General features: G+C 45.4%; 3 protein-coding genes across 7 annotated transcripts in view; 1 reads left to right on the top strand and 2 right to left on the bottom strand.

Moving 5' to 3' along the window:
- Positions 1-1,606: 1,606 nt before the first annotated feature.
- On the bottom strand, positions 1,607-5,314 carry AGTR2 (angiotensin II receptor type 2). The gene is made up of 2 exons (XM_083883428.1): positions 4,908-5,314; positions 1,607-3,256 (listed from the first exon to the last, which is right to left on the bottom strand). Exon 2 carries the CDS (start codon positions 3,181-3,183, stop codon positions 2,065-2,067), a length of 1,119 nt encoding a protein of 372 aa, XP_083739554.1. The 5' UTR covers positions 3,184-3,256; positions 4,908-5,314; the 3' UTR covers positions 1,607-2,064.
- Positions 5,315-14,669: 9,355 nt separating this feature from the next.
- On the top strand, positions 14,670-15,956 carry LOC310922567 (uncharacterized protein; the record flags this gene model as incomplete). The annotated part of the gene is made up of 1 exon (XM_083883197.1): positions 14,670-15,956. The coding sequence occupies one exon, from the start codon at positions 14,670-14,672 to the stop codon at positions 15,954-15,956; it is 1,287 nt and encodes a 428-aa protein (XP_083739323.1).
- Positions 15,957-19,926: 3,970 nt separating this feature from the next.
- Positions 19,927-22,534, bottom strand: part of PLS3 (plastin 3) — an 83,532-nt gene continuing 80,924 nt past the window's right edge. For all 5 annotated transcript variants that reach the window (XM_083884597.1, XM_083884593.1, XM_083884594.1 and 2 more), the window contains 3 exons: positions 21,661-21,784; positions 20,954-21,078; positions 19,927-20,135 (listed from right to left, as the gene is read on the bottom strand). In XM_083884597.1, coding sequence (XP_083740723.1) covers positions 20,003-20,135; positions 20,954-21,078; positions 21,661-21,784 — 382 coding nt within the window. In that variant the 3' untranslated portion in view covers positions 19,927-20,002. The remainder of the gene's footprint in view (positions 20,136-20,953; positions 21,079-21,660; positions 21,785-22,534) is intronic.

Genomic DNA, 22,534 nt, shown 5'->3' on the forward strand with positions numbered 1-22,534 from the left:
ATCAATCTCTGCCCTCCAGCAGCCAAATATGAGTTTGCCCCACTGTTGTGGGAGATGCTGCATTGCTGCTTTCTCCTTGGGAAAGCTTTATCCTCATTTTCTCCAGCCTCTCACAGCTGCAAATGTAACTGGATTTCAAATTCCTGTAGTATTTCCCTATCAGCATAAGTCTGCCCACTGGCAAAAGGATCCTTGTTAAACACTTGTTTTTTAGGAGGTCCAAGTTCTCTGACATGCAGAGAATGTGCAGCCTGTGCCTCCTCTCAGGACAGGCACAGCTGTAGCTCAGGTACCACGGAGGTCAGGTGGTGCAGGTTAGCTTTTGTTTTGAGACTCCAAAGACGTCAATTAATGTCCCACTTGTGTTCATTACTGACCCGTATTGCAGCAAAGGTAAAAATCTTCCACAACCCCTTATTACCCCTCTGAGTTTGCTGCCTGGAACACCTGGTGATTTTCTAAGTGTGCTGGTTTGTTTTGCTGTAGGACAACTGGTTGCTGTCCTCATTGCTAAGCAATTAACAGTTTGTCCTTCCAGAAATATCCAACGCCCCAGACACTATTAGCTCCTCGGAACATTTTCAACAAAAACATTCCAGGGGAGCTGCACTAGCAGCTCTGCCACTTTCAGGGATAAGCATCTCTCCAGCCACATACCCCACTGCAGACACCAGAGTAGGACAGGGACAGGGGGTTACTTATGGTCAGGCCCTGTTCTGCCAAGTCCTGCACAAACTTTTCATCTCACATCACCCTGAGACTGGCACATTTCTTGTACAATCCAGTGAAAAAACTTACCCCTACCCTACCAGAGAAGTGAACCTGCACCAAGTTCCTCTGGCTTCCAGCCAGTTAGGATTTCCAGGGAGACTGTCTTGACCCCTGGATCAAAACTGTGAATGCAGGCCTCAGGAGTAACTCATCAGAGACAATTCCCTGAAACTAATGATCACTCACCTTGGGGAAAACCTGCAGACAACCTGCAGGTAAAAAGTTCTAACAGACTCCTCTTTTAGACTGAGCCTACCAAAGGTCCCAAGAGGATTGGTATCTCTCTAGAAGAATAAAATTTCAAATAAACATCAAAAGCAATCTCAAAATAGAATCAGTATTTCCCAAATACTTTTTCCCCCCGCCATGTTCATTCTGTAGTTAAAATGGGTAAACTCACACCATGGTTTTGCTTTGTGTGACAAGACAGAGTCACTCAGGATTTCTGTATGCAGTACTCCAAATTTACATTAGTAATTGACATTAAAAATGCGAAAGGTCCACACAACCAGCAAGTCCTTGCCACAAAGGGTGCTGGACAGTGTGTGGGGCTCAGCATGCCCACATAGCAGTGGGATGCTGCATGTTCACTTCCTTCAGCATTTTTGTCACCAATGACCACACTGAATCTAAGAAAGGACCATGTGGCTTATGGACAGGTTGCCTGCTTGAGAAAGGTACAAAAATGTGTACTTTGTGGTTTTACTTTCCCACAAGAATACCCTCCCACCTTCAGCAGTCTGCAGAGCCATGTCTCCACACATTCTCAGGAGACCAGGCTGAAGCAAGCTGGAAGTAGATCTGATGCATTTTACACACATCTTTAGCCATTTATTTTAAAAAATTAAAATATACAAAATAAATGTCAAAAATATTTTCTTACAGGTAGGTACAGAAGTATCTGCACTGCTTTATTTACACATTCTCTAGTGAGAATCTCTTTTAGAAAATCAGTTTATGGTATAATACTCAGCACCTATGCAATTGTACCATGGTGTAATAGTCCTTCAGTATATTTAGACTTCTTGTGTTACACTTCACACTTGCCTGATCTAAGCCATACAAAACACTGATATTTAAAATGCCATCAATATAGTTTTTTTACCAGAACCTTCCCTCTGTGTAAAACTTGAGTTCTTGCTGTAAAAAGGAAGGAGAAATATATCCCCATGTATAACAAAAACAGATTCTCCTTCCAACAGCTGGTGACTGAATGGGCACAAAACAAAGGGAAGAGGAGACAGGAATGTCACCACTGCAGGGACATCCAGCTGCACTGACACACCCCAGTGCCTACAGGAAAGACTCAGGGTTCCCGTTTTTGTCCATAGGGGTTTCAGCATCCCTGGGGCAGCTGCCCTTCCTGGCAGAGGAGCTCTCCCTGTGGCTGTTTAACTGATAAACCCTTCTCTTGAACAGGCGGTGGAGCTTCTCCTGGAACTGGTTGCCAATGAAGCAGTACAGCAGGGGGTTGATGCAGCTGTTGGCAAAGGCCATGCAGATGCTGAAGGGCAGTGCTGTGTCGATGACCCCCACCACCTCACAGCTGTTGATGATGTCCATGTGAGCCAGAGCATTCAAAAATGTCAAAGCGTGGAATGGCAGCCAGGAAATCAGGAAGGCCACAACAACAGCAGCCACCAGCTTCAGGACTTTGTCCCTCTTCTGCCTGCTTTTCCCAAACTCCTGTGCTTTAAGCAAGTGCCTCCTGATCCAGATGTAGCAGGTGGTGATCACTGCCAAGGGGATGAGGAAGCCGAGGGTGTTTTTCAGGAAGGCAGTTGCCACAGACCACTTTGCATAGTTCTCATCAGGAAAGGCCATAATGCAAGCGTTGACCTCCAAGCTTTCAACATAGTAAGTGTCTCGGAAATAAAAAGTTGGGAGGGAGGACAAACAGGCCAGGCCCCACACAACCAGTGCCACAAAATAAGCTTGTTGTGGAGTCCTCCTCTGGGAGTGAATAGGATGGACAATGGCGTGGTACCGGTCCACGCTCATGCACGTAATGAAAAAAATGCTTGCAAACATATTGAGACACAGGACAGAACTGGAGATCTTGCACATGAGAGACCCGAAGAGCCAGTTGTATCCCTGGGCATAGTAGGTGGCCCAGAAGGGGAGGGTGGCCAGGCACAGCAGGTCTGCCACGGCCAGGTTGAAAATGTAGATATTAGCCACCGTCTTGGGGCCAGTGTGACGACAGAGCACCACAACCACCACACTGTTGCCAACCAAGCCAAGAACAAAAACTGCAGAGAAGAGGGCTGGGATCAGTGAAAACTGATAATCTGAAGAGGTAAGAGGGCAGGGAGGGGATGAGAGCAACACGGCTGGTGAGTTTGTCAGTGCTGCAGACAGGACTTGGGGAGTTTCCCTGGTGGTGACAACCAGGGAGTAGTTGCTCTGCATATTGGTCCTGGTGGAAAGGGAGTTTCTTCAGGAAATTCATGGGCTGGCAGCACTTTCCTATTGCACTGCTCACCTGCAGATCAGAAACCGTGTGTTAGACATGCACTCTGCAGCTGTCTTAGCTCTGAAATCACACAGACACAATAAGATAAAAACCATTTGAAGTTATACCAGTGAGCTGAGTGCTGAAATACCAGGCAGCCCTGCTGAACTCCTTACCTTCATCCCACTGCCAGGACACAATTAGCCCTAGGGAGGTCACAGCACTTTTTAATTAGCCTGGCAGAGAAGAGAGCAGCTGGGGTTTATCTGTGATTACAGATGGTGCTTTCTGTGGCCAGCAGAGCAGAAGGATTATGGACTCAAGAGCTGGAGACACTTTGGGAACTTCTGTGACCCAAAGGCCACACTGAAGCTCCTCAGGATCCTTTTCTCAGTTTTCTCATGCTATTTCCAGCACTCTGAGCAGTTAAAATAATATAAAAAGGCAGCAGTCAACAGTGGAGATCAGGTACATCACACCTGAGCATCTCCTGGGACTTCACAGGCATGAAAGCAGCCTTTTAACAGGACTATTAGGGAAGCAAACTGTGATTTTATGATTTTTTTTTTCTTCAATTCACAGGACTGGACACAAAGACACTGAAGGGTCTTTGCAAAATGTCATTCACTGAAACATATCTGCTTCTCCTTCCCTCATGACAGCTTTAATCAGAACAGTAAAAGAGATAATTTCAATGTAGACACAAGCAATAAGTCAGTCTTTGCAGGCACTGGATTTAACAGTACTCTATGCCATTCACTTAAAAACATCAGGACTGGATTTCAGTAGGGGAAAAATGTAGCTATAAAACAGCTAAAATAAGAGAGTTAATTGACAGATCTGTGTTGCATTTCAACAGCTCGTGTCTGCACTCTGAGCAGGACATTTTGCAAACTTTAAGACCTTTTAATTCAATGAGGAAAATATCATACCCAAGTATTTTGTTTACATACTAGAAAGAGGCAATTAATTTTTAATTAAGTTTTTGTGGAACCAGTCAAGCATTTAAGAATTCTCAAGGAGCCCTAAAAATAACAGAATTTTTCACGAATACAACAGATTTAGGTAATGAGCTCTCATTTAACAGAAGGCAACTGATCATTTCAAATTTTTTTTTCTGTATCAGCAGTTTAATGTACAGTAGTTTTGCTCAATGCAAAATATGCATTGGATATACTGACAAAATTTTAATTTTAAATATATTTTCTCAGCAATGAAAATTCAGCAGGGGAATTTCTGAAGGGTGCTGGTATTTAAAGTCACAAATAGTTGATCACAAGTCCATGTTCTCTATTTGAACAAGTCCTAAACCAAATGAAAACTTTTTTGTTGGGGAACACAAATATCCAGTGAGGGTCTAGAGTCCCATTTCATCCTTAACTCTTATGCGCAGAGCCCTTCACTTTGACATATAGAAGCTGAAATCTCAGAAGTAGTCACAAAGCCTTACACATCTCACTGTCCCCTAGCAGAGGGACCACACCACAATTACTGGTACTGCACTACAGAGAACAAAGTTTCATTGGCAAACACACTCCCCCCTCTCTGGTCATGAGCCACTGGTGCCTTCGGATCTGCTCTGAGCTGCTCATTCCTGCTCTTACTGCAGGCACAAGGCATTCCAGCACAAATTGAATTGAATCAATAGAAATTCTGTTCTAAGAGCAGACAGAAAACCCACCTCTCAAACCTCACGTTCGTCCGGATGCAGCTCTAGAATTCCGTGCTCCTTTTTTCCGTTTTCCTTCTGGTGAGTGTTGCCACCAGCAATCTGCTCTCTCATATCTTCCGTTTTCCCGCTGGGAGACTTTAACCTACATAACTCCAGAACTGAAATATGAATGCCTGCCAGCTTCTTTTCCTTTTGGAAGCAAAACAGTTTTAGAACCCCCCTTTCCAAGGCCACGTGAGCACATGCAGTAAATCAGGAGAGAGCAACAAGACAGCCAGAAAAAAAAAAAAAATAAAAAGGGGGAGGAAGAAAAAAAAAAAGAAATCAAGCAAGCAAGGAAAAGGAAATTCACAAAAATATCCCTGTGGTTTTCTAGTGCAGCTCTTGGGCCAGAAGGATACACCCACACACAGCCCTTTTCTGCCCTCCACGTGCACACACAACATGTGGGAGCCTCCATGAAAAGATTTGTGCATCTCTGAGGGCAGGGGGATTCCCATGCAGCCTGTGTAGTTCTTAGCACTGGGTAATACATTTGAGAATGAAATAGGCAATTAGTCCTGGAAGAATTGACTATAGTGTGAACACAGAAAGACAGAAAGTGGAGGGACATCACTGCATTCACAACAGCATTGCTTATGTAAGGGGGCTGATCCCATCTCCCAGTTAGAATGGGAAAGCCACTGCCCTATTCCTTGCAAAGACATGCACACTTCTGGGACAGAGGAGGGCAGCAGGACAAATCCACGTGGCTGAGAGCAGACTAGGTTCTGAGGCTGCACTGGGATAGGACACAACCAAAATGAGTTCATGCCAACTCCATTCACACAACACGGACTTTTCACATCTGCTCCTTCCTTGCATCACATGCTGTGCCTGGCCCCAGCCTCCCTGTCCCTGGAAGGAGCCCCAAGGGGGCTCCTGGAGGATCAGAACAGGGGCAAAGGAAACACCCACAAGCTTAAACATATTGCCCTGATGGCTGAGTGTGATCTCCTCTGCAATGACTGCCCATCTAGTGGAGGCATGTATGCCGTGCTCCCCAGCAAGGCTCCATGTCCCAGACAGAAAGCAACCACTGGAGTCCCTGCCAGTGTCCCTTTGCCCCAGCCAGGTGCTGCTGGCTGGCTCTCAGTCACTAGCCCGTGCTGGACCCAAGCACATCCCATCCTTTGAGCATCAGCAGAGCCTTGGGGCGAAGTGTATCCACTTGTGGGGGCCTGGGGAAACCCCAGTGCCTGCCCTTGCTTCAGGGCTGTGCAGCACACCAGAAACAACAGCTCTGTTTATACCAGAGTGACCCAGAGGAGAGATGGAACAGGGAAAACAGCCTCTTAATACCATCTTCAGTGGAAGCAAGGGCTGAACAGGCTGTGGAGATCAGTCTCACCAGTTTCACCATAGCCCAGCTATGTCTTTGACCAGAAAAAGCTTCAGAGAGTGTTGAAAAAGCTTATCAGCAAACTCATCCCCTGGAGGTGAGTGCTACATTCAAGGCAGAGAGAAAAGTCCTTGGCAGCTTCTGTCTTTGTCTGCCTCATAATTCAAAGTCCAGTTCTTAGCATTTTCTGTGCTAAAAGGAGACTGAGTTATTTAAAGAAAGGGAATTCCACACAGCATTTCTATTTACCACAGTGCAGCAATTTACTGCTTCAAGGACACGACGACAAAGCAGTCGATGGTCAGGACTGTCAGGCTGCAAGCATACAGTGCCTGTTCTTGGAGCAAACACTGGAAGAGAGAGAAAGTCATGACTCCTCTTCACCTTTTTCATGGATTCATAGAATGACTAGGTTGGAAGAGACCGTGGAGTCCAACCCATGCCCTAACACTTCACCTAAACCATGGCACTGAGTGCCACATCCAGTGTTTTTTAAACACATCCAGAGATGGCGACTGCACCACCTTCCTGGGCAGGCCATTCCAGTGTTTTATTACTCTTTCTGTGAAAAAAAATTTCCTAATATCCAACCTGTATTTCCCTTGGCACAACTTGAGACTGTGTCCTCTCATTCTGCCAGTTGCTGTCTGGAGAAAGAGACCAACCCCACCTGACCACAACCACCTTCCAGGGAGTTGTAGAGAGTGATAAGGTCACCTTTGAGTCTCCTTTTCTCCAGGATAAACAACCCCAGCTCTCTCAGCTGCTCCTCACAGGGTTTGTGTTCCAAGCCCCTCACCAGCCTCGTTCCCTCCTCTGGACATGCTCAAGTGTCTCAATGTCCTTCCTAAACTGAGGGGCCAGAACTGGACACAGCACTCAAGGTGTGGCCTCACTAGTGCCAAGTACAGGGGAAGAATGAGCTCCCCGCTCCTGCTGGACACACCATTCCTGATCCAGGCCAGGTGCCCTTGGGCCTCTTAGCCACCTGGGCACACTGCAGGCTCATGTTCAGCTGCTGTGACCAGCACCCCCAGGTCCCTTTCTGCCTGGACACTGTCCAGCAACACTGTCCCCCAGCCTGTAGCATTGCAGGGGGTTATTGTGGCCAAAATGCAGAACTCAGCACTTGGACTTGTCTAACTTCATCCTATTGGACTCTGCCCACCCCTCCAACTATTCCAGGTCTCTCTGCAGAGCCCTCCTACCGGTCAACAGATCGACATATGCTCCCAGCTTAGTGTGGACTGCAGATTTACCCATGAAAGACTCAATGCCCTCATCCATGTCATCAATAAGAATATTGAACAGAGCTGGTCCCAGCACAGACCCCTGAGGGACACCACTGGTGACTGTCCCCGGCTGGATTCAGCATTCACCATTCCCCACCACTCTCTGGGCCCAGCCAGTTCCTAACCCAGCAAAGAGTGCTCCTGTCCAAGCCCCGGGCTGCCAGCTTATCCAGGAGTGTGCTGTGGGAAACAGTGTCAAAGGACTTGCTGAAGTCCAAATAGACATCCACAGCCCTTCCTGCATCCACCAGGCAGGTCACCTCATCATAAAAGGAGACCAGGTTGGTCAAACACAACCTATCCCTCCTAAATTAAAGCCTTTCTGGCTGAAATGAGACCCTGGCCGTCCTGCAAGTGCTGCATGATGAGACTCAGTACATTTTTGCCACCAGTTTCCCCTATATGCACCCTGCCTGGGGTCTGCAGGACTGCTGGCTCACTGGTGAGTGACCTGTATGATATCAGCACTCACTCTAAACCATATTTAATATTTTTTTGGTAACAAGACATGCCAGGACACCCTCAGCCAAGAGTCCTTGCTGCTAGTTGCACACAAACAATCAGTAAAAGGTTTTCCTCCATTCCTCAGCAAACACCCAGGGAAGGAAAAAATGCACAGGAATGTTTATTTTCCAAAAGTAACAAACACTAGTTGTTTAGACTTATAAATAAAGTTTTCATTTCCACACAAGGTTTGATCCTTACGGGGCTGCCTGTGTTTATTCTGTTTTGCCTACAAAACCGAGATTTTAGCAGACAAGAAATGGCCACTGATGCACCCAGTGCATTGGGGTCATAGCTCAGGCTGCCCTTTGACAAATCCTGCTCCCATTCTTTCCCCTGATTCCTTGATCAGTGCATCTGATTCCTTACTTAATCCCAGGTTCTCACTACAAAGTTTCCTGTCACTAATGTACAAATCCCTCTCTCTTCTATCTCCCCCATCATTTTTTTCCTTCTTCTCACCACTCCTGCACATCTTGTAGGACTGTGAGATGCCCAAGTTGTCCATGCACAAAACAGCCTTATGCCATGTAGTGGTGCAGTTGAGCTAATAATGCCCCCTGAGCTTGTGGGATGTGTTTTCCTCAGCCAGGCTGGTAAATGTAGTATATGGATCTGCTGCACCAGAGCCCAGCAGCACAAGGCAGGGCATTTTCACTGCTCATCTGGCTGCAAAAGTTATGAAAGTTGAGAGTTTTCAACACAAGGCCCGTTTGATTTTAAATTTATTGAAGCTTGAGGTTTCTGAGGGTTGGATTTGGGAAGGATTTTAAGAATGTCTTTTACACCAACTGAAAAAAATCACAGTTCAAGAGGAGCAAGAAATTTGCTGCTAGCTCACAGACAGCCCTTAGGTTTGTCCTTCTATCTTCAAGTCCATACACCTAAAGAGGTCAAAAGGTCACCAGAAGTGTTAAAACAAACAAACAAACAAACAAACAAACAAACAAACAAAACCCCCACCCAAATCACCACAAGACATAATTTTTATAGCACCTTCTGATCAATTGTACAAATAAAAAGAAAAGGATCCATCCACTCCAAGTCCTAGGTCTCGGATTTTGCAGGGAAGTGCTGCTGGTGTCAGAGATGGAATATTCCAAACAAGCAGCCTGTCTGACTATGCCAGAAGGCTGTCAGAATCACCCCTGGAGGCTAAACCTTGCCAGCCTGCCAAAGGCTCAAAGTAATGTGAGATCCAGATGCAAACTGTATTCATGAGCTTGATTTGTTCCTTTTGGAGAAAGAAAGAGGGGTAAAAATCTTTTATTAATGTGCTCCCCAGGATGCAAAGCCCAGCATAGATCACTGTAGCTGTGTTTGGTGTTTATTTACAGCAGGATTCCCTGACTCCCTGGTCCCAGAGCTGACAGCAGGAGTCGGGGATCCAGCACATCATTCCAAGGCAATGATTTTCATCATGCCAGACCCTGGGATTAGCTCAGTTGCAAGGAGCATGGCACTAATAATGCCAGGTTTGCAGGTTTGATCCCTGCATGGGCTGGAAGAGCTGAACTTGATGATCTTTGTGTGTCCTTTCCAACTCAAAACATGCTGTGACTCTGGAGTGTGTTGTGCCAAACAACAGGCCTTCTGCACACACTCTCCAAAACCATCCTGCCTGCAGCTGGGTTCCCCCAACATTCCATGAACTTTTCTAAGCATTCCTCCTTCCAGCATTTGTTTGTTTAAGAGTTTCTTCAGGGATTTATTGCTCAGTCCTGCAAGTAAGATTGGAGAATCTCCTTCACCCTTCCCCAGCCCCAGAGCACTCCATCAGAGAAAGCTGATTGCTTGCATCCTTCCTGGGGACTCAGGGAAGGGAGGTGTTGTGAGCAGTGACCTTGAAAGTTGAAGGCCAAGGCAGTGAATCCTATTCCCATCCAGCATCCATGGTTCTTGCTGGGTTAGTTCACTGTCTCATTTACCTCTAAAGCACTATCAGTTCTAGCAGTGGGTGTCTGCAAACCCAGTGTTTTGGCCAAGAGGGAGAACTGCCAGCATTCTCAAAGGCAAGGCCCTGGTCAGTGTTTCACTCTCCCTGATGGAGCCATGATTTCAGGTGAAAGAACTAAGCAGGCCTGGAGAAAGACCTTTGGTGTTTTTCTAAGCTTTTTCCATATCTTGTCTCCTCAGCACTTGGCATGGCAATGACTGCAGTAGAGATGCTCAGGAAGCTGGAGATGGGCAGGCAATGATGAGCACTTCCTGCACAGGAAAAAAAAAACCAAAACCCTGCTTTTTTCACTTCACAGCAACACAGCAATGACCACAAGGCAGGGCCCATCAGATACTCTGAGAGTATCTTGTCTCATTGAGCAGACCTTCTGTGCTGGAAGAGGTCTGTTTTGGAGCAGTTCAGTGAGTGTGACAGAGGCATTTGGGAGGGAAGAGGGATACCCTTTCCACCTCCAGCATGCAGAAAACTTATCCAAAGCAATTATTTTATGAGAGATGGTTGTGTCCAGCCAATAGCACTGCCAAGATCAAGGCTATCCTCTGAGACATTGTTTGTTCAAATTATTTGCTGTAAGCATTTTACAAGCTTCTAAAAATAGTAAAGAAAACAAACACATAAATGATTTTGAAAACAAGCTGCACCCGTTACTATTAAAGGCAGGGAGTTGCACACATATCCTGGCACTGCTGCCTCCTCTTGGGGCATGCCTGCTCTAGCTGAAAGCAGCAGGACTTGGTCAAAACTCCATTCCTGACTGCTGCACAGCTCCCAGCCATACCCCCAACACCAGACTCCAGGGGTTGCCAAAAACAGGCACAGAGCCCTAATGGCCATAGTAGCACCAGTGGCAAAGCACAGCATTTCAGCAACTGAGATCACAACAGGAACCCACAGTCAGCTTTCATAATTTATCATCACAGGTGATTTTCTCCTGCTCACTTCTCTCAAACCAGCTGCCGTGATGAGCAGCAGAAGTCAAGACACTGGTGCCCATAGCCTGTGGGAGAGAGTTCCCCCCTGTCTAACTTCTGCTTTATTTGTACTAATATAGTTGTATAGAGCCTGGCACTTAAAGGATATGGGAGAATGCTTCACATTTCTTTTTAGAGTCTCAAGGTGATATTTAGGAAGAGTTAGGACTCTCTGAAAAGTTTTATAGAGTTACAGAGCACCTATAGGGTCTCTTTCCAGAGATCTTTTAAAAATAAAAACCTTTTTCCCATTACTATTTTGAACTCTAACCACTGCAAACAGCTTTCCCACTTTTTAAGTGTTTTTACTAGAAATTTCTCTTACATTCCAAGAACACTAAGGTACACATGAAAGAGAGTTTACCAGCGAGATAAAGCTTTGGGAGTGTCAGATTATTCCTGACATTTGTGTATTCCAGCTTATTTAATCAATCTTTTAACCAACAAAGTTTTAAGTGATTCTACTCATTCCATCTTTTCCCAACAAAAAGTTTAAAAAAGCAAACCTTGCTCTTTTAACTTATTAGACCACCAAGACCATCCTCAAGTAGATGATTTGACTGCTGCCTCCATCTTCTAAAGAGAACTAATCTCCTTAAAATCTACAGTATTAGGCAAGGCTCTTGACATCAGCTACAAACAATTTCTGAAGGGGATGTGCTGGGCTATAAATCCCAGATGTCAGATAAATCAGTGACTGAAAAAAAAGACAAAAACACAACCATGGTCATGTGGTGGGTGGAATGCATTTTAACAGAAAACCTAAAGTGGTTCAGCTTTTCCATCGAAGCCGGGTGGATGAGCCACCTCAGCCAAAACACATGATGCACTCCAGAAACCCTCCAAGCAGATGGAGTGAGACAATCAAAATCCCTGCACGTGGAGCACAAAGAGCTGAGCCTGGAAAAGAGAACCCAAGAGCAGGGTGCTAATAGTTGAACTGACCATAAAGGGAAGGTTTGTTAAAAAGGTAGGTAGAGAAAAAATTCACATTGTCAGTTCTTCTCAAGGAGCACGTCCTCACCTTGTCTCTGCAGCACTTGGCATGGCAATGACTGCAGTAGAGATGCTCAGGAAGCTGGAGCTGGACAGGCAATGCTCAGCATTTCCTGCACAGGAGCACTAGGCACTGCAGCACATACAGGACATTCCTGTGGCCGCTCTCTTGGACCAGCACTCAGCCTCCAGCAAAGGTTTAGCTCTCTCTCTCATAATGCTGAGTGTTGGCATACACTGCATTGCTTCCAGCCCAAGGCCAGCTGCAACCAGGGCTGCCATCAGCAAGTTCAGGCAACCATAGCCAAGGTCCTGGCAAGGCAGCTGCCAGCCCACTTCCATGCTTTGTGGAATCTTTACAGGGAGAAACTGGAATTGCCAAACTTGTGACAAAGTGTAAAAATCTGGTAACTTTGATACTTACGGGTTTCCTCAGCCCTACAGGCTCCAAAGCAAGGAAACAGTTCTGCAGCTGTGTGGTCCTGTTCCACCACAGTGTTTTAGTCCAGTTAAGCAACATCTGGCAGCAATGGGCTCCAGGAGCTGCATGCTTTTGGTCCGAAAATTTCCAATAAGAAATCGAGGAGAGTTACAGAGAGCACTGGGCTTAACTAAGAGCTATAACATGGTAACACTGCTGGAATTACAGCCAGAATTACAACCAGAAATAAAGCCTGTGTAGAATAAAAATTTACAACCAGAAATAAAACCTGTGTAAAATAAAAAGGACATCAGAGTAAGAAATCCATCTTTTTCAGCCTGAGCTACAAACTTTAGCCAAAGGCAAGAGCATTTCCAAGCACACACAGTCCAGCTCACTTGTCCTGCACAGAAACCTGTCTCCTTCACAGGGTTGCAGTGACAAAGTCACAGAGTGATGGTATTCCTAGCTGTGCTGCATTAGGAGGCAGATCCCAGCAGTAGGACACCCCTCCAAGGTGATGTCCTCAAAGGAGCAGTCCAAGCTGAGCCAGGAAATACAGAAAACATTTGATTCACCCACCAAAACCTTTGGCCTGACCCCAGAAACAATCAGCTGGATGGGGTGAGCAGTGCACATTTCCACCTTCCTTTGGGGCTCCCAGGACCTGTCCCTGGGCATGGTGCCAGCACTGCTGCTCTTGGTGGAAACCAGATTTTGGCCCCCAGCAACACTGCACCAAAGCCTGTCTAACTAAATGAGTGATGTTGTTTACAGCTGGAACATGGTTTCCATTACACAACATGGTCATCCTGGCCAGGCTTCCAGGGAGAAGCTGCTCTTCAGGGGATTGCTGCTTGAAAAAATGAAGAAGAAAACAGAACTAGCTGAAGCCAACAGAGCTATTTAACAGCACAGGAAACATAATCTGCTTCTGCTGAGAAAACAAGAGCTGGAAACTTGTCCGGGTCACACTTACTGTTGGGCATGCTATATATTTGGAGGGTTAGCCACTGTCTGGGCGGAGCTGGCAGAACAGGGGAGAGAAAGAAAACCCAATCTTCTAAAACATGAAAAAAAGAAAAAACTGAGACAGACCAAGAAATTAAGAGCAAGGAAATGCACTGGAAGGCAGAGGGCTGGCAAAAGGTGTTTCAAGCACATCAGAACAGATGAGAACTCCAGCAGAGAGAAGTGGAAAAGAAAAATTTAAAGAGTGACAAAAAATAAGAGCAGCAATTGTGTCACTGGCTGGCCTAAGGACACATCAGCTGCAAGCCCTGGGTCTGGTCCTCCTGCAGAATGATCAGTCTGGAGATTGCTGATCCCTGGCTATTGAGTTCATCAATCAGGCTCTCAAATGCAGTTTCCCTTTGCACTGTGGATATAGGATTAAAAAAACAGGGCAGGGGCAAGGACACAGATTTTTAAAGACCCAAGTCTAGCTCCAGTTGCTCAGTGGCATCTTCAGACGTGCTGGAGACAGGCAGTGCCCTGGGAAGGACAGTGTACCCTCAGGGTGTTCCATGTTTCAGCCAGAGGGTTCATCTTTCACCACTCACAGCTGGCTCAGGGCTCATCCCAAGGAGAGGCACTGCCAGGACACAGCACTCCCCTGTGATTTCCCAGCTGTCAGAGAACATGAGTCTTGCACAGCTCCTGGCAGTCTCCCATCTTACTGCAGGAGTCACAGCCATCACCAAGGCTTGGTCACAGCTGCATTTCCCTGAGCCTGGGGCAGATGTCAGTGTGTGCAGCCATGCAGGGCATGAGAGCCCTCACCCACACCTGGATGGCAGAGCCACCTTCCACTGCCTTTGCTGAAGCTCCATCTGGAGAAAATCACAAAAATTCCTCCCAGACCAGTTTTTTTGAGCCAACAGGCAAGAAGACTCTGAGAATGGTGAAAACCCATGAGCAGGAGCCTCTCCCAGACAGCTGCCAGGGGAAGTCTGCAACCTGTTGCTGTTTGCAGAGGGCAGGAGGTGGGAAAAACCACTATCAGAGCATGATGCTGGGCTGAGAAGTCTCCCTGCCTCCCAGCTCAATCAGCTTTGACGTTCCTAAACACTTAATCCCAACGGGGCTGCAGCAGGAGGAACCAGCTGATTTATTTTCACAGTGCACAGTCCAACTGACCCTGCCATGCCTGTGGTTCACCTGCCTAAAAGGTACATGCTCTTTTTCTTGCCTCCTTCTCTACTATCCATCAGGTACTAGATGCTGTGGCTGATGTGTGGGTGGTCATGTTCTTTCTCGTTATATTTATATTTACTTGTGCAGCAAAGGCTGGGCTGAGTCTGAATGTCTCCAATCCATGCCCGAGCATGTGCAAATGTACCCCTGAAGAGACTATCCTCTGCAACAGAGCTGGACTGAAAGCCCTGCCTGGAGAAATAGCAGCATCCACCATCTCTCTAAACCTCTCCAACAATTATTTGCGGATTCTCAATACCAATACCTTCAGAAACCTGACTTTCCTTCACAGCCTCTGGCTAGATGGGAACAATCTGACTTTCCTGACCCCAGGAACTTTCCATGCTCTCAGCAGGCTGCAAGAGCTGCACCTCAGCAGGAACTCACGCCTCACCTACCTGCACGCAAACACTTTCAGAGGACTATTAAACCTCATCAGCCTGGATTTGTCCCACTGCAATATCTTCGAAATCCACCCACTTCTATTTTCACACTTGCCTTCTTTGGAAAACCTTGATTTAGCCTCCAATAACATGAGGTATGTCCCACAAGCCTTTAGGAACCTATCCAGCCTCACCAGGCTGTCCCTGGAGGGCAATCACATAGAAGCCATCGGCAGAGATTCCCTGAAGGACCTGGAAGCCCTGTGCGATCTGAACCTCAGGAAGAATCGGATATGGATCATTCAAAATGGAGCTTTCGCAAAGCTTCTCAGATTGGGCATGTTAAATTTAGGACACAACTTCATCACTGATTTGCCTAATCAGCTTTTCGAAGGACTGATCCAGCTCAAGACCATGCACCTCGAAGCCAACAGAATCACTGGTGTCGGCTGCACCTTCAGAGGGCTGCTCAACCTGAGGAACTTGTACCTGAACAACAACCAGATCTCCTTCATCTCAGACTCCGCCTTTCTGTACCTAAACAAGCTGCACTTCCTCCACCTGAGCAGGAACAACCTCAGCTCCCTGCCCGTGCGTTTGTTCACCGAACTGACCAAGCTGAAGTTCGTGTTCCTGTCCCAGAACCCCTGGAGGTGTGACTGCAGCCTGCTCTGGTTCTGGCGCTGGACAGCCGCACGCCGGGCTGTCATCGAGGGGCTGGACTGCCCCTTCCTGAGCCCTCCCAACACAACAGCACCTGAGCAGCCCCTCCCTGGGGACCTGGGGGACTGCACCCTGCCATTGGAGCTGGCCAGTGAAGACAAGTGCAGGGTGGCTGGTACCAGTGTGGCTCCCAGACCCCCTGCCCTGCCCGGCCAGCTCATCCTGCTGGCACTGGCCTGCCACACATGGTACAACGAGAGGGGATGGGGCACTGTGGTGGCCACGTTTTAATGGTGTTTCAGTTATAAAGTGGAGGCTATTTGTTTATTTTTCTTGGAATTGGTTTATGAACAACGGTTTTCACGGCAGGTGGATTTTTATATGGAGATATGGGGATTTTATTATGTAGGAATAAACTATTTTGTTCATGTGCAATACTCTAACCTGAAATGTTAACGTAAAAATTCAATGCAAATGCTCACATTGGCAAGTTCAGGGCTAGGGCTTGTGCTGGTGGTGTGGGGGTGGGAAGCATGTTCCCCTCTGTCCTCCCCATTTTCCAACTGACCACAGCCAGGTGTGACCTCCCTGGGATGGGCTGCCTTCCTGTGCCCAGCCCATACTGGGCATATTGTGAGTATAGCTCAAATAGGAATAAAGTGCATGTGCTCCAGGACATCTGGAGTCCTTAGAAAAGGCCCAGACCATCAGCATGGCTGTAAGCACTGGTACCTTCCCACAGTGGGCACAAGGGGATCTCTGCTGTCAAAATGTGCCACAGTGTTGGAGGTGTGGGTAAAAACACCACCATAGAAAACATTTTATCACTCAGCTGTTCCTCACTGAACCTCAGCCAAGGTGGCTTTGCATTTACCCCTGCAAAGAGGTCATTTCTCTCAGGGATGGTCTGTACAATTTGTGTCTCCCTGCATGCCTTCAAGGAGCTCTGTCACAGCACAATTCCGGTGCCATACTCCCAGTCTGCCTCCCTTCAGCTGCTGGGAGACACAGATCAGCCTTCTCTGTCCTCCCAAATGGAATTTTCCATTTGTGCAGGTATATTAAAAACCCTTATCCAATGTTTACTTGGTGCTGCTCGCTGAAGGAAGCAATGGAATGTGTCCCAGACATACCACGTTTGTCCCTGTCCTTAGAGGAATTACCCCAAGCTGATAAGAGAGAAATAAACCCTTGTTTAGGGCTGAAAACAAACAAACCAGCACATTCTGACATGGGAAACCTGGCATGGAGTGCAGGGCAGGACCAACCTTTGCTGTTAAACCAGGGAAGGGATGAAGTGGGGCTTCACAACAAAACCACACATGCTGCATCCTCACTGTATTTGTGATTAGGTTTGTGCAAAGTATTTAACGGTCAATGCAATAAATCTTTGCTGACATTTTTTGTGCTGTTTCACCATCCTCACTTTCCTCAGCTCCATATACTTTGAGAAGTAATAGAAAAAAAACTGCAGCTGCTTTCTTGCTTTTGCATTCCTCTCTATCAAGCTGCAATAGAAAAAAGCAGAAATAAAAAAGCAAGCAAAGCCCACCTCAGCAATTTCTTAAGTCCCCAAATGATACAATTTTTTCCATTAAATTATAAAAATTGGTGAAAAATTTATATGGACAAGAACCTTGCCTTCTCTGAACACTTTGAGAAAATATTCATTACACTTTCATACCACCAGCTCATTAAACAGTAAGGGGAGCACAACTAAATTGCTTCTTCTGTGCTATGATAAAAAGTCACAGAAACATGTAACAAGTTATACACAGTATGCTCAGGTAGAACATGTGGCTACATTTTTAATCCACAAAAAATGAAACTTGCAAGGAATACAAGAAAAAGGCCATAAAACACAGGCCCTGAGGAGGCAGTCTGGGCTTGCAAAGACATTTGAAAGAGGACCTTAAGATTAAGGGTAAGGACAAGGGAAGCAGCAAGTCCAACTGTTTAAAAAAAAAATTCACTATGAACAAAGCTGACACTGCTAAAAAAAACTTGTGAACAAAAAGCATGTAACTGAAGAAGCAAACCAAAGTATAAATACTAACAAATAATTTAATATTAAAGGGCAAAAAGAGTAGCAGGAAGAAGGAAATGTGCTGAAGTTTGCACCTCTTCTTGGAAATTTTAGGTGTGTTTGACAAAACAAACTGTTTGAAAACCTGATTGTTAAGGAGAGAAAGCACTGGGTTTGTCCTGATGGCTCTACACTGGACTTTGAGTCTAAGAGATCCACTTGGACTCCAAACTTTTCTTTCTTAAATACATCCGGCCCAAGGTGATGCTTTCCCATTCTGTAACTGTCGAAGTAACCATTTAACCTAGTACCAGGAGGCAAAAGAAGCAAGACACGACAGATGCACGTGGCCACTTCCAAAGTCCAGGAATTTTGACCTTAATTACACCACACCCCCAGCCAGTGCCATAAATCACCAGAACACTGCTTCAGTGAGACGGCCGTGCCTTGACTTACGGTATATCGCTCCATCTTGAGTGAAAAAATGCAATTTCCTGTGGGAAGCCTTGTTAACATACTTTTCTTGTGAAAAAAAAATGTACCAGTGGAAAGTTTCCAGCCAGCTCTGCACAAGGATCCATGCAGGGAATCACTGGGGTGGGTTTGCTGACACTCCACGCTGGGAGCAGGGAGCTCTCCCAGCTGGTGCCATCGCAGCCCATGCCCTCACCCCTGCAGCAGGCAGGGCTCCTGCTCATCCCCTCCCAGGTGTCCCAGCCCCTCTTCAGCTCCCTGTCAAATTCCTCCCCTTTTCACCTGCCCTTTTTTCATCTCCTACACGCACCAAAATTTATTATTAATTTAAAATAATTTTAATTTTATAATTATTTCAATTAACCTTCATACAAACATTCATCTCTGAAGCCCCAAGGCACAGCAACACAGAAGCTGCTGCTTCAAACAAACTCTGGCTCTAAGGGACCTTTCCCTGCTGTGCTCCCAGCAGCACCAACCCCTCAAACATGCTCTGAAGGACCGGTACCTAATATCAGATTTATATCAGGCCATTAAAGATTAAGAGAGACTGTGTGTGTGGCACTGCAGCCCAGAAGCATCAGCTGCAAGTGAAGACAGGCTGCTGTGCTGGGTCGGTGCAAATAAGGAGAGAAGCGTGTATTTAAATGTTTTTATTTCAACTAATGTTTTGCCACCATATTACATCACTTTGAATAGCTTGGAATAGCAATATGATCTCAAAATATAGCAAACAGCTTGCCAAAGCAAGAGAATATTAAATCCTATAGATACAGCATCTTCATTCTTTGGCTTGGCATCCCCTTTTGAAATGCATCCCCTTTCATTTATCTGCAAAAATAATTTTATATTCCAGCACGTTTGCTGTTCACTTTATTGAACCCTGCTGTTTATACCATTTGCCTCTTCCCTGCACAAAACCTCTCCACAATGTAGTATGGTTTTGTATCTAACAGCATTTTAAATAAAAAAAGTTGTCGTTTTCATGCAGATTTTTGTAAAAATTATTTTCTAGGTGCACAGAACTGAACCAAGATGCATACAAAAATGCATTCATTTCCAATCTCAGGTGTAACCATGCCATCAGCAACATGATCATATGTTACTGCAAGAGGTCCAAGGATGGTGGTATTATCATATTAAGGTATAACCTTAAAAAACAAACAAACCAAAAAAACCCTTTTTATAAGCAGAAAGAGAAAAAACTGCCATGTTTTATTTGTAAAGTAATCAAAATAGTTAGATGTACAAAAAAGCACCATGTACAAAGAATACCAGAGGAAGTACATCTTCCTAATTACACATTTCTCATTTAGCATTGTGAGCTGGCCTGCAGGTCCCAACTTGTACTGTAGCTTTATTTGCAAAATTAAGGATGTGGTCAAACCTAAAATATGCTTGGACTGTATGGTAGAAATTAAAGTGGACTGCAGCTAGAAATTAGATTTGTTTCCATTACAACTCATACCAACCACCTTATAGCCCTCAAGGGTAAAAAAAAATCACACATTAAGTATCTGAGAAACAATGGAGTGAAAACAGCTCCAGAGCAATATTGCAAGATGCAGGTCTGCTATGAATGCATTTCTGTGAGCTCTTGATAAGTTAAACTTTCCTTTGGGAAAAGAGCACATCTATTGGTTAAAACTCCTCCCCCTGAGAATTTTGATAAATTTGTCTTGCAAAGCAAAACAAAGTCCTTTGAACTTCAACAGTTCCAAGGCCAACAGCATTTCAACGTGGTCACAACTGATCTGCTACTCATGCACCCAGGGTGGCAGGTTGGGTTTTTGTTGCATTTTGGGGTTTTTTTTTTTCTTTACATGAATTATCCCCTTTATACTCGCTTCATTCCTCTGCCCATCAAGCAGGCAAACACGGTCATGACCATCTTTGGCTTCACCTCCACAAGATCTTCTGGAAGAGCATAAACTCTGGCACCAATTTTTCTTGCCATGGACACTGCATACCTGTTCACAACGGAAAGAGAAGGTGGTCAGCACCGAGACTGCTCCCAGTAAATAAAGAGTCAAATCCTGCGCCATCCAACACAATTACACCTATTCTTTATTAAGATTCAAGATGCAGAACAGTGTGGTCACACCACATCCTTTTGTTTTACAAGTTTTTCTCATCTTCCATGTTTTCTTTTTCCACAGTAAGGTGTTTTTAATGTGCAAATTGACATTTGAATGTCAAGTCCACTTTACCGACAGAATAAAAAAGAATCTTAATTAATATTTGTTAGGGATAATAGCATATATAATGAAGGATTAATCATGTAATATTTCCTCTTCTCTTTGCTCCTTATGAATAACAAAGCGAGACTATTATCTGCCAGAAATTCTGCTGTCATTCTGCCACTGCAGAACAGTCACAGAACACACATTTCAAAGGCATGCTTTAATAGGCATACTTTAAACTTGACAATCTACGATGATTCAACAAGACATAAGACATACAAGGGTTTCATTTCAAAACTCTTAGCCACCAGCTGAACACTTCAAACGCCTGAACAAGCAGGTGAGAAATAGAGTATTACTGGCAAGAACTGCCAGAGCTGCTCTGCATTTCTCTCAGCAAGCCAGAGCTCAGACAACTGCTCCCTCCAGTGTCACAGGCAAGGACAGCAACTCAATTTCACTAAGTTCTGCCTGTGTAAAAAGCACTGTGCTAACAGAGACTGAAAGCCACAGCAATAAACAGTGCTCAAAACACCTGCAGCTTGAGGCCAGCACATTGAATGTGCACCCTTTGAATACAAAACAGCTTATGAGAGAGAACTTACTTAGCGTTATTTTGCTTGTCATCTTCTGATAGGTTACCAGTCTTTACTAGGTCATAGTTGATACAGCCAGGCTGGATGGCATCAATTAAATCCACAACTGCCAAGCTCGTGCTGATGTTCTTGTCCTACAAATATAGGGACAGAGAAGTAAAGATAAGTGTCCAATCCTTAGAGCATAATTCTCACCTCAATTCTGCTGCAATGTGCAACTGAAGTAGTTTTAAACTTTTCAAAGCCTTTTCAAAGCAGCAGTGCTAGTGACTATTCCCAGGTGAACCAGAGGAGAAACCAAACTGCTGCCTCACCTTTGGTGATAATACAATACTATTACTCCAATTTACTGCAAGTGCTCTGAAAATCCAAACTAGTAACCACTGTGCAGGCACAGCAGTTCTGCCCTGCTGAGCACAGCCCAAGGCATAATTCTCATCTCCATATGCATACCAGCTCCAGCCCCTTTGCTTGCCAGCACCTCAGCTCCCATCTCTGCCCCAGGTCCTGACCACTCTCCCTCCTCTGACATTATTCCCCACTATGGGCAGTCCTAAACAGTCTCCCATCTAGTAGCTTGAAGCCACTCTGTTCCCAGCACAGACTGAATCCTGTCCTGTTTAAACTCCTTTCTAAAATGCCCCTGCTGTTCCTCCAGCTGAGGAAAAACTTTTTGGGTACTCGTCTCCTTTTGTAGGCAAGAAGAGAACCTGCACCTTGAAGTTCTGGATGGAGGTGGACTTGCCAGCTTCTTTCAGGGTCTGGTTTACCCAGCTGACTATAATGTCATCGTTGACTTTCTGACCATCACCCAGGTCCTCCAGGACATTCAGCGTGTACCTGAGAAGCAGCAGAGGAAACAAGATTAGGCACAGAGCCTGGACAAAGCCATGCAGCCAGGACGCAACGTGAGCCACAGCAGTTTGTTAAGTCTTTACATAGTCTCAGCTCTGGGCTTGGTGTTTTTTTTTTAACTCCTTCAGCAAAAAGAAAGAACCATGTATCTTATCTGAAGTGTGATTTCTGTTAAAGCATTTAGTCTTTCTAGCATTTCATGCGCTTTAATAGGAGCTCACAAAATTGCCTGGGCTCAGGACACTTGTTAATCTGTTGGATTACTGAGCATTTGCTCCAGTGGGGGTAACACACTATCTAAAAGGTGTGTATTTACCTCAGGACTTGGCAATCAGACCTCTAATGTCAAATTAGGAGCTACCATACATCTTTTTTCTAGACATATATTTGTATAATCTTACAGTTCTTCAGAACTATGTAACAGAAAGACCAACTTTATGTTACTAAGTTTCTTCTTTCCTCCATTCCAATGCAAAAGAGGGATATAAAGCAGAATATTTCCCTCTCAATTTCCAATTAAAAATCAGAACATAAAAGTTGTGTAATGTTCTTGCTCAGGGTTTCTGCTTGTGGACCAGATTTAAGCAGGTGAGAGGGAGGTGATCCTTGTCACAGGATGATCACAGGTCCACCAACAGGCTGTCCAGAGGTGCCTGCTCCAGCCTCTCATCTGCAGCTCTATCACAGTTTTGTCCAGGTTTGTCTCAGACATCCCCAAAGGACAGAGGTTTTAGA

Source organism: Zosterops lateralis, assembly GCF_965231275.1.
Source record: "Zosterops lateralis genome assembly, chromosome: Z".
In the NCBI taxonomy this organism is placed as follows: Eukaryota; Metazoa; Chordata; class Aves; order Passeriformes; family Zosteropidae; genus Zosterops; species Zosterops lateralis.